The 11656-nt window shown below is 37.3% G+C and overlaps 1 protein-coding gene across 1 annotated transcript; it reads right to left on the bottom strand.

Annotated features, from left to right (window-relative positions):
- Positions 1-1393: 1393 nt before the first annotated feature.
- On the bottom strand, positions 1394-11152 carry LOC140227336 (RING finger protein 215-like). The gene is made up of 10 exons (XM_072307752.1): positions 10824-11152; positions 9523-9696; positions 8740-8811; positions 7941-8029; positions 7060-7123; positions 6361-6471; positions 5582-5704; positions 4888-5022; positions 3845-3947; positions 1394-3116 (listed from the first exon to the last, which is right to left on the bottom strand). Exons 1-10 carry the CDS (start codon positions 11097-11099, stop codon positions 3085-3087), a joined length of 1179 nt encoding a protein of 392 aa, XP_072163853.1. The 5' UTR covers positions 11100-11152; the 3' UTR covers positions 1394-3084.
- Between the last annotated feature and the right edge of the window lie 504 nt (positions 11153-11656).

Below are 11656 nucleotides of genomic sequence, written 5' to 3'. Positions count from 1 at the left end.
GTATCATTTTTGTTTTGCGTGTTGAAATTTGTAAAAGAGGCGTGTCCTTCAAACTGCGCAGATTATAAGTGTGTTTATGAGATTTATAATTCAGAAATGTAACTGGGGGCTTGACAGATGAGTGACTTATATACAATCAACAAAATCTTAAACAATATTCGTTTACGAATCGGAAGCCAGTGTAGGACATTCAGAATAGGAGTGATCCTTCAGAACCTGGATTTGTTACAGGTTAAGCCTTGCGCAGAAGTTTTGCACTTGCTTACTCGTTTACTTATGGTTTGGGTCAGAAGTCCTGTCTGGGTTCTTTGCCATACTTCCTCATTTGTAGCATGGACTCCTCGATCATGTTATCCCTAAAATTCTTCTTAAGCACATGTGGTGAAAGGCATCCACCTTTTGTATCCAGGGATAGTATAGTTTTGGTTGAGACCTAACTTCAGGTTTCAAACATTTCTGGGTGAAATAATGAGAAACCTCCTATGAAATGTGAAAGAGCATGCAATTCCAAAAGGAATTCAACATTTATTTGATGAAAATTGACTTTGAAATGACTGAAATATCCAAAACAGAGTGATCCTAGTAAAAGGTGTAATCCATCCTTTATCAGGATCGCTTTGTTTTACTTTGTTTTTTGATGTCTCAGTCATTCCAAAACCAATTTTCATCAAATTAACTTCGAATTCCTCTTAGAATGGTATGCTTTGTATTACAATGTATTTCATGTGGTTTCTTGGTATCTCTCAAATAGTTAAAAGTCTAATTCTAATCTCCACTAATACTACAGTGCACTCCCGTTTTAACGAACGCGGTTATAACGAAATTCCGGTTATAACAAAGTGAAAATTCGGGCTGCAATATCATCCACACTATGTATTTTTGTTTATTTGTTCGGTTTCATGGTTGTATAACAAAATTTCGATATAACAAAAGAAAATTGCCAGTGCAGAGGACTGCGTTAATACGGGAGTACACTGTATACGATCCCTTTGACGGTCATTTTCCATGTTTCAGATGAATTCTCTTTATCTCTTTTTTTTTTTCTCTTCCAGACAGACCAAAAGGGAAAGACAGGGAACATAACGAACTAGTGCAATAGCCAAAATAATTCAATAGGTTCATCGCTTACTGTCATCAATTTCTAGAGCATTATGTTCCATTGACAGGAAAAGAATGAACAAAATCACCTTTTTGTAAGTACATTTTGTATGCTGTGCAGTGTAAAAATTATCATTTTTTATATAACAATGTACTGATAATCCTCTCAAGAATTACAAACACGTCAACATTTACATAAAATCAGGTTTTTCTCCTCTTCCCATTCTCTTTATCTCTTATTATTCAGATCAGACAAATCAATTCAGCATTGCATTCAGAGTTGAGATATGGCAGTCTTTTTAATCAAGTTTGCCGGTAGATTTCCAAATCTCTTGTCACCTTGGATTATAATTATCTTTCAGATACAAACATTCGACACTAAATAATTCATACATCAACAATTATCTAGGTCAAGTATAAGAGAGAACTGCACTTGCTCATTTGGCTTTCTTCTGAACAATTTTACTTCATGATGTATATGACAGAGACTGGGTATCTTTAATACCATCTCCAGTTTATGCAGCATAATCTACACTGCAAGAAAATGTCAGAGAAATGAGTGGTGCTTTACTACCACTCTTGCCTGACTTTAGCTTAGTGTATAAATGAAGTTTGAAATGAGTTTACTGTCACAGTGAACAACTTCAGCCAATACATATTACACATGAGCGAAAATGTTACAAAATTGAATGGGCACACACTCGAAAGGTGCACATTTTTCATTGGCTAAATGATCTTGTAATGTTTGGTAGAATCTCAGAAACATCATCGAACAGTATTTTCATTTCTAAACTAATCCATATCTTTAAACTATTGTATTGTGCCCACTCAGTTGTTTAAACATTTCACTCGATGTATAGTTTTGGAAATGAATGAATAAAGTACCTCTGTGGAGGAACAAAAAAACACCCCAAAAACTACATATATGAACTTTGCATTGGGGACCTGAATCTTAAATGGGGCTGAATACCCCTTATTTTTGATAATCACAGAAAGCTTTATCATTCTCCTGCAATCAATACTTATGTGTTGACAGAATACATAATGTCCAAGTTCTTGTTAATGGAACTCATGTCTACTCAAAGTTTATCTACATAATCTTATACACAACAGAAATCTTCCATTACTGTATAAATAACATATGCAAATAAATTCCAGACGGACACTCTGCTTATACATAATCGATGTACTATGATGTCTATTGTTTGTGGTTACAATAAAATACAGCAAAAACAAAATAAAAACATCATTGCTGGACAGCATTTACTAATGTCTCGCTAAGCAGCAGGTACTGATGTTTCTTTTATTCCACTAACATCAGCAAGTAGAATAAAGCCTTTATAATTCAATTTACATGTGTGAGCACACAATGATTTTCTATGGTATGACTACGACTATGGTGTTCAACCATACACTCAAAATGCTACGGACACAGAAAATCATCCATGCAATAGAGTAGTGACTGCTAGTAAAATTAGTATGGACTTATGATTGCTGAAGGCATTTTGCTTTTCAGAATTCATTTAATGAAATCTCAGTCATTATAAGAAACTGGTTACTTCAAGTTGATATTATTGATAGCAGTCAAAAGAACTTATGTTGGAACTGAATGGTCCTTTACAGCTGTAGAGAACATAATAATGTTGAACATGAAAATCCTTGTATGACCAGACAGATGTAGTAGTCACAAGTGTAAGTAGATGTGGTTATTTTTCTCCCCATTAATCTCCTTTCACAAGCAAAATAAATATACAATAATCATGGTCCCAAGGCAAATAACATCATCAGCTCTTTGTTACGTTTACACTGCTTCATAACTCTCCCACACAGACATCCTGGCAAGTGAAAAACCAACTACCACATACACACAGTACCACATAATATATATAGAGAGAGACTATGTTACATTACTTAAGTTTTGAAATGTCAATAAATAAGGTTCTTGAAGATTGCGGCAGGCTTGTTGATATGCTTCATGCCACTGCATCAACATTTCTTTCCCCAGCCAAACCTTTGATCTGTATTAAAGAAGAAAGACATATTCACTAGAGGTTAATTATGATTAAACTTTCTGCACACGGGTACTACCTTCCAGTCAACAAGTAAAATCAATTAGATCATTTGTAAAACATTAGTGATAATAATAATAATTAATTAGACAAATTTGTATAGCGCAGCTACTATGTAAATATACTCTACTGTGCTGTGATGTAACAGAGCTCCTGTCACTGATTATCATTAGTGATAATGAAAAGAAGGGTGTACTAATAGAGGAGCAGAACAACCTTTCAAGAATATGTCATCTATGAGTTAAATTGTGGCAGCATTCAAAAGTCTAGGTTTCCAACTACACAAACTTGATACTCCAGTGAATGTCGCTAGTCACATAATTTGGAAAAGGGATCCCTCTAAAAAACCCAATCTAGCATTTTAATCTATGTTTGAAATCATCATCAAATATGACTGTCACTGGCTATTTTGCAAACCATTAAGACTTGAGAGTTGATTTTGTGTACACTTACATGAACATTCACCATGAATACATGTACCAACTTTTTGACATCACACAATACAAAAAAAAAACAACCCACCAACAAAAAGGACAACAATAATATGACAAAGAAACTTATACTTTCAGACATGTTGGTAATTCTTGATAAGAGAGTGGAACAACAGATCTGATATGTGCTCTGAGGTTTATCATCAAGCATATAGGCAACATCGTATCACATCAGTTCACTCTTACCAACAATATCAAGTTTGCACAAGGGACAGGTCCTCTTATTCCGCAGCCAGGTCTCGACACACTTGTTGTGGAACTTGTGGTGGCAAGGGAGCATCCGAATGGTCTGCCAAAATAAAATCAAGGGAACTTCATTAGAACGAGCTGCTTGGGATCACCGAAATTTCCTCCTTATATCAGATATCTTGTTATATCAGGGATAAAAACAACATAAAGGAGATGGGATGGCACTTGCAAAATTATGATACAGTGGAAACTCAGTATAATGAGATTATCGGGACCAAGACAATTTGTTCGTTATATCAGACATTTTGTTGTATCAGTTGTCAATAAACAATACAAAACACAGGAAATAAATTCATTGGGACCACAGAAATTAATTTGTTATATCAGACATCTTGTTATATCAGATCTCTTTATATCAAGCTTCCAAGTATTGTATTATCAGGTATCTTGCTAAGATATCAACTAATTATAAGAAGGATGCACTGCATTGACATCATGAGGGGGTTGGGGTAAAAAAGATCACATTTCAAGCAGAAAATGTGGATGCATACACAGTGTAATGTGTACTAATGGATATCAACGAACAGACAGTCTGGAAAAAGGCCATGGAGGAATAAAACAACAACATCTCAATATCTGGATAGGATGTGAACCCAGGACCTTCTCAAAAGTTAACAGATCCAGATCCTCACCTTATAAACCACAGTGCCTCTATACAAGGCTAGGGGCTCTATGATTCTGATATATCACCTGATTTGAGTTTTGTACAAGTTATATGGCAAAATTTTTTAGAGGTTGTTATTTTCGCGAATTTTGCCGAGTTGGGTGCTATTCGTGAATCTAAAGACATATAAATATATCAACTCTGATCCTGCCATGAATGTGACGTACATGCATACATTTCTCTGTTCAGTACTGTTCTCCACAATTGTGAATTCAACCACTTGCAAAATTGTCGGAAAGTCTGGATTCACAAATTATTTGATTTCGCTAAACATTATGGTGTATACAATCACAGGATATGAATGCATCACACTCACTTGTCCCTTGTGGAATTCATCCAGGCACACCGCACAACTGTCAGGTGACTCCGAGGACTGCTGGTAACGCTTCCTCTTGTACTTCCACACAGGCATGCGGGACATCGCCTGTTCGGCTAACCTCCGCAGTGACCCCTGCACATATCATGACATTAGAGATATCTGACAACTTGTCTTCACCAGTGCATTTTACATACTAAAGCTGTCACTCAAACGAATGCATTATGATATTTCTGTACTTGGCAATACTGCTGTCTCTTTTAAACACAATTATGATTAAAACTATCACCATCACACATTAATAGTTAGTATGATGCTGGGAGATAAACAGGGGATGAATTAACAGATCTTCATTTTTCACACATAAGTAAACATTACAAATATTTGAACCTGACCCATCTTGTTGCCATACTTTCAATGACGTATGAAAGATGATTGTATTAAAAAATAACTTCATAAACATATAACATACTTTGTGATCAGTGTTGTCCATACTAGGAAGAAACACAATCTTTAAGTTTGTAAACTGCTGCTCGGGTCTGATTAAGTACATAAATCATACTCATTTGAATGCCAACATGTTAACCTCAATGGTCATGGTTTGGTCAGCATGTCACATTTGCATGAAAATTTACTCTTTTGAATAATGTAAAAGTCTCTGAAAAAATAGATGAAATGAAATACAAGTACTCGCCTCTAAATCTTCATGATTGTTTTGCCCAGGGTGCTGGACCTGTATTCTTCCGAGAAATACATTGATGATATAGAAACCAACAGCGAGGGATACCAGACTACGCCATATCCAACCAAATCCATGCTGAAATAGAGACAAAAGGAGACAATAGGGAGTTATTTCATGAGCTATTGACTGAAAAATCATCTCCACATTGTCAATCCAGTCTCCTAGCTGGGCCCTGTTTTATCAAAACATAAAATCGATTTTAAATTTCCTTACCACACAAGCTGCCATAGACTTACAGTTGAAATCAAATATAAATCAACTTTAACTTTTCATAAAACAGGGCCCACGTAATATTACATTAAAGTATTGCTGAGACATTGCTGAGACATGAAGATGTATATATACTCTCTATGTAAAAACAAAACAAAACAAGGAACAATAATAAGAAAAGTAATAATGAATAAATAAAAAATAAAAAAATATGGAAAATCATACGTATTTCTACCTACCTACCTTATGAGAGCCAGTTCAAGGTAATTTAAATGAATATACAATGCAATAAAAATTTTGACCATTTGACTTTAAGGAGATTATATGGTATGCAAATAAGGGGCACATGAAAAAATGACACAAAGACAAGTGGTTCTTGTGTAACATTTGAACACCCTGTGTCTTCATTCCACAAAATATCATTATTGGTCTCTCATGGAATACTGCACACAGATTGATTTTTACTGTACAATACCCAGCACACTTTCTCTATTAAAAAGTAAACTACACAGCTCCCGTACCTCAGCCGAAGCATGCAGTGGGTCCAGGCAGACTGTGCCTTCCCACTCCTTGAATTTACTGCCTCCACTTGAACGACCACAGGTCGACCACAAGGTCAGCTTTGGAGCAGACTATATTTAATAGAAACAAACAAACAGACAAACAAATAAACAGACAGATATAACAAGAAATAGACCTTGAATAAGAGGGCCTACATAATGAATAGGCATTGCCCAACAGAGATAGTGAAATCTAATTATGAATTCCCAAACCCAAAATACCAATATTCAGCATACACTGTAATTCAAATGATGACTATTGTGCTGTTTACACCTTAAGTACTAAGTGTAACATATTTCCTCAATGAGGTAGCAAGACCTTGTTTCTCAAATTTTGGTGACAATCACTTTTTTTGGATCAATCATAGGATAATCAGTTACTGTACTGTCCAAATCCTAGCTGTCTCACCCCAGAAATAAAGCCATCAAGGCATATCAAAGGAAAAGCAATTGCTATTTTTTTTCTCTCTCCTGAACATTCAACACTTTTTAAATACAAGGTTTTGTCGCCCAAAGAGCGATATACTCTCGTTATTTTATGAATGTAAAACTTTCAGGAGTTTAAATTGTAACAACTCAATAACCCAATCGACTGATCTCATTGCCACGTGTCTAAACCAGGACAGCACAAACAAAATGAAGAATTTTGGCAATACTCACTATTGTTTTTGTTTTGGCCGTTGATTCTGGTTTGGATGTGATTCTGACTTTCTGTCTTCCTTTTCTGCAAAATGAAATATATCACATGTACAGTATAATCATGTTCTTTAATACTTTTGCATTCTATGTTTTGTTATACAACACCTATTTAGAATGTAGCTATCCGATTGGTTGATTGCCCATCACGTGACATTTAGTGAAAGGTTCTATTACTCGCTCTGGCTGTCTCAGCGTGCAATTTTGGTTCGATCAAAATGTTCTATTGCATGCGCTCTGATGTCACAATAAACAAACATGTGCCGCGCGCACTCAACAACTACAAGCACGCTTACAAGCACATACTTTTGTCACTATTTTTTGTAAACAACTTCATTTCGCATACGTACGTACACGTTAACATATACACGGTGACTGCAACTGTGAGGCTACTCATTCGTCTTTCACGGAAAATGGTTGCCATTTCTGTGCTAAATTCAAGAATTTGTGAGTACCAAATTTGTTGACGTTCAAGGTGTTGTATAAAACAAATAGTGTATGGTCTTTACTCATGCAATGGAACGAGATTTCGCACTCGTTGAATAGAGCGCCTCTATCTTTCACCTCGTGCGAAATCTCGTACCATTGCACTCGTGACCATTCACTATTTGTATACTAACATACAATAACAAAGTCAACATTTAATGTTCCACTATAATTTCTATAATCAATATAGTAAGTGATATAACAAAGGTTCCTCTGAAGTTATTTTCACACCAATGACAAAAGGACCATGCATGCAACAATGTTAACTGAAAAGTAACAAAAAAGCACCTAAAAATACAATCACGCAATATGAAATCACTGAGCTTACTTGTATGAATATACTGACAAAACAAACTTACCGTAAATCAACACTTCTTTGAAATTTTTTGACTTCTCTTGGGTCGGAGATGAGAATTATTGGTGTGTCTGTTGTCAGATTCAATTCAATCTGGGACAAGAAAAGATAACATTCAAAACTTGGTCACAAATTACTAATTCAAAAAGCATAACTGTTCCATGAACTCATCATAGAAATATGTGAAATACAGTGGAACCTTATTACAATGAGGTAGGATATAGCGAGATACCTGATATAACAAGGCATTTTGCAGGTCCTATTCCTTTTTTCATTCTTTTGTTTTTATCTGTGATACAGTATAACAAGATACCTGATTTAAATTTCAGCAGACCAATCTCATTATAACAAGGTTCCCTGTACAATGAAGATTTCAACAAAGAAATCTAAAAGCATGAGTACAAATCAATATGGAATTTAATCTTAGTACCAATGTTTCAGCAAAGTAAAATGAGCTGTGATAGGATTGCACATCTTTATATGCAGCACTATGGGAACTGTCTTGAATAATGTACTCTGCCTTTAATTCATTTCATTTATTTATTTATTTTTTTTTCAAAGGAGATGAGGAGAAGGGGCCTTCCTCTCCTTTCCCCTGAAGGGTCAAATGAATGGCTATATCTTTATGAAAGAACCTCAGTATAGACAATAAAAGCTGAAAACTTGACAGTGGCAAGAGGTTTTTCTTCAGTGTAATTTTTTTTTTTCTCCTCCACCATGTGATTGCAGAACCAAATCCTTAGGAAAACAAAGACACCAACAAAAATGAAATATGCATTCCATCCCTTTTTGTAGCTACTGACCTCCTTGAAAAGTCCAGGGTTCAATGCAAGGACGAGAAGCGCTGAAGCCCCAAATAACATGGCCTGTTTTACCTGTAATAAATCAAAGAAATTTGACATAATGAGCACTGACAAAACTCTGTCTACACAAAAGGAATGGTGAATTAGACACAACAAAAAACATACTGATGCACATTAACTCTCTCTGTCCTGTAGACTTGAGTGTTAGCAAAATGTTAGATATACGAAGTCAACTGGATATTAGGCTGGTGGTCCTGAAAGGGTTAAAAACATGCTTTACAGGCAAAAACAAAACAAAAACAAATATATCTTGGTTAAAGCTTGCAGATATGGGCTAGAGCCCCACCACTTTCTTGACTTGTCAAATAAAAAGAGAAAGAAAACAAAACAAATCGGGGAAAGGTCTCAACACCCATGCTTTGGTGAAGGTTCCATCCCGAGATTCTTCCCTAAGTAGGGGTTACATGACCTTGGATCCCCCACCCTGAAAAATAATCCGCTGCGCCTGCTATAATGGCTGGACAACTTGGAGCACTCTCCGACTGTCTAAAATGACTGAGGAAGTATTGATGAACAGATTTGTCATGCCTCTCATGGAGACTAAGAATGATGACCTAGCTCACAAAGTACTTTTATTCAGTTTTGCTCGAGTTATCATTCGAAGTAAAGTATTCGATTTAACAAGGATAAAATAGGATAGTTAAGGATAATTCAAATTTGGATGATGTGCCTCTTAACCACTACAACAACAGCAACAATAACAAAAATAAAATAAACACCAACCTGCTCCAGCAGAGAGCATCCCGTTCCTCCCTGGGCTCCAGCTGGTTCCTCCAGGGGAGGGAGATGAAAGATACCGATCCAGTCCTCTTCCTCCTCATTCTTCTCTTCCTGACTGTCACCATCATCGCTGTGATACGATACCACATCACCTTCTTGGTCACAACTGTTTGTGATCTAGAAGAAAGAGGGCAAAATGCATTATGACCATCAAATATTAATAAACAAAACACATTTCTCCGCAGACTCAATCTAAAACTAAAAGTGGCTTGGGCACTATCTCTTGCTTGTGTAAGCAAATGCATATTATTAGCTTGATGAAAATATAAAGCAATCGTGAATTGCATACCGACACTCTGTGCATCCACATACTACGTAATTGTCATTCTGAACAGGGACCGCGGAACGTTTTTCAGTTTGGGGGGGGGGGGCTGCGCAGCCCAGTTGGGGGGGGGGATCAAGGTCAACCCCCCTCCCCATTCCCCCCCCCCCTCCCCCCCTTAGACGCACCGGCGTACGTAGCCTGGATAATGATCTTCTGATCTTGGGAGGGCGACGGTTACTATGCGAGGGAGCCAAGCGACCGAGCCCGAGCGAGCGGAGGGAAAGGGGGGGGGGGGGAGGGGAGAGGGTGTGGGAGGGGGATGTTCCCCCTCCCACGGGAAGAACTTTTTGCATTTTGATGTTGTAAATGGTGCAATTTGATGCATGTTTTTAATTCCGTCTTTTATCGACTTGAAACAGCCCCACTTGTTTAAGGTAGCAGGATATTTTGATGTGGATTCAATATTATTGAACAATTTGCCTAAAGTGGTAGCATATAAATAAACTTCTTGTATTAATTTATTGTTACAATTATTTCATGAACGTTGTCTGTTAAGCAATCAAACAGAAAAGGCATGCTCACGAGGGTGTATATACAAAAGGGATATTTCTCCTCCTAGCACACGAAGATGATTTTACATTTTCAGACCTGAAATTCAGCGATCTGGTGCAAACTTTTGGTGCAATACTTGGAATTTTTTTTTCTAGCTCCCCCAGCCCCCCCCCCCCCCCCCAAAAAAAAAAATATGGAAATAATTCAGACTTTTTTTTCAGGAAAGTGTTAATAGCAAAATCACGGCATTTAGCTCTTATTCTACATCTACATCTACATCTGTGTGTATCCATGTACAAAGTCTAATGAGGTAGAGGGGGAGGGTTCCGCGGCCCCTGCTGAAGGCTGTGGAATTCATCAGTTTCAAAGCACTGTTTCCATGTTTTTAAGCAACATCGTATGTGCAAGAATCGCACGTTAATCTCACCGTTCTCAAGACGCCAGTGACATTCAGTCCATCCGGCCCACCGCCGCTCGCATACGACCCCTGGATAGCTGCTCCACCCGGCTGCACCCGTATGACGGCTTCGCGTTCTCCCGATACGAGTTGCAGCAAGAGCGAGAGAACGAGGGCCCAGCTGGACAATTTGCAACTCGTACAAGCATTTGCCACCGACCGTAGACTCGTTGAGGAACCAGTACTCAGAGGTGGCAACAGCATTTTGCTGTTTCGCCTTGCTTTTCTCCAAGAAACTCTCCTCATTTTGATCAACAAGGGGTATGAGAAGAGAGACACATAAGCAGTCCGGTGCTTGTAAGATGACCTTGTGATACTGTGCTACGATTTTCGATACAGGGTGCAGAGTGTCTGCGATAAACGTAACTACGAGAAAGGACACCAATCTTTTTACTGTGTTTTCATTACGTCATAAATCCACAGCTGCTGATGACAGAAAATCCCAAACCTTTTTTCTCATACATGTTCTGCCAGACGAATAATTCCTTCCGACTCGATCATCGCGTGAAGTGTGTGTGTGTGTGTGTGTGTGTGGGGGGGGGGGGGGCGGGCAGTATAAAAAATACTGAAAAAAAAAACTCTAGCGTTCATTCAACTGCAGTATAAACTCATTATGAAAAATAAGAAAAAAGAAAAAAAAAACATTATGAAAAATAAGTACATGTAAAAAGAAAAAATAATCACACCTTGACACTGCAATAGAGATTTTTATTATGAATTCTTTATTTTGTGTGTGTGTGTGTGTGTTTTTCAGTGGAAATAATGATCCTGAAACTGGATTTTGTTTTAAGCGGTAGGCCTTT

This window comes from Diadema setosum, chromosome 4 (genome assembly GCF_964275005.1).
Source record: "Diadema setosum chromosome 4, eeDiaSeto1, whole genome shotgun sequence".
Lineage (NCBI taxonomy): Eukaryota > Metazoa > Echinodermata > Echinoidea > Diadematoida > Diadematidae > Diadema > Diadema setosum.
Note: the sequence above shows the minus strand (reverse complement) of the source record. Positions and strands in the feature narration are given on the sequence as shown.

Bases quoted from the DNA above. Each gene is read 5' to 3' on its own strand.
- LOC140227336 (XM_072307752.1), bottom strand. From the start codon at position 11,099: ATGAGGAGAGTTTCTTGGAGAAAAGCAAGGCGAAACAGCAAAATGCTG. The intron at 9,697-10,823 runs GTGAGATTAACG...TCTTTCTTCTAG, and splicing joins TCACTGGCGTCTTGAGAACG to ATCACAAACAGTTGTGACCA. The intron at 8,030-8,739 runs GTCAGTAGCTAC...TTCTTGTCCCAG, and splicing joins ACCCTGGACTTTTCAAGGAG to ATTGAATTGAATCTGACAAC.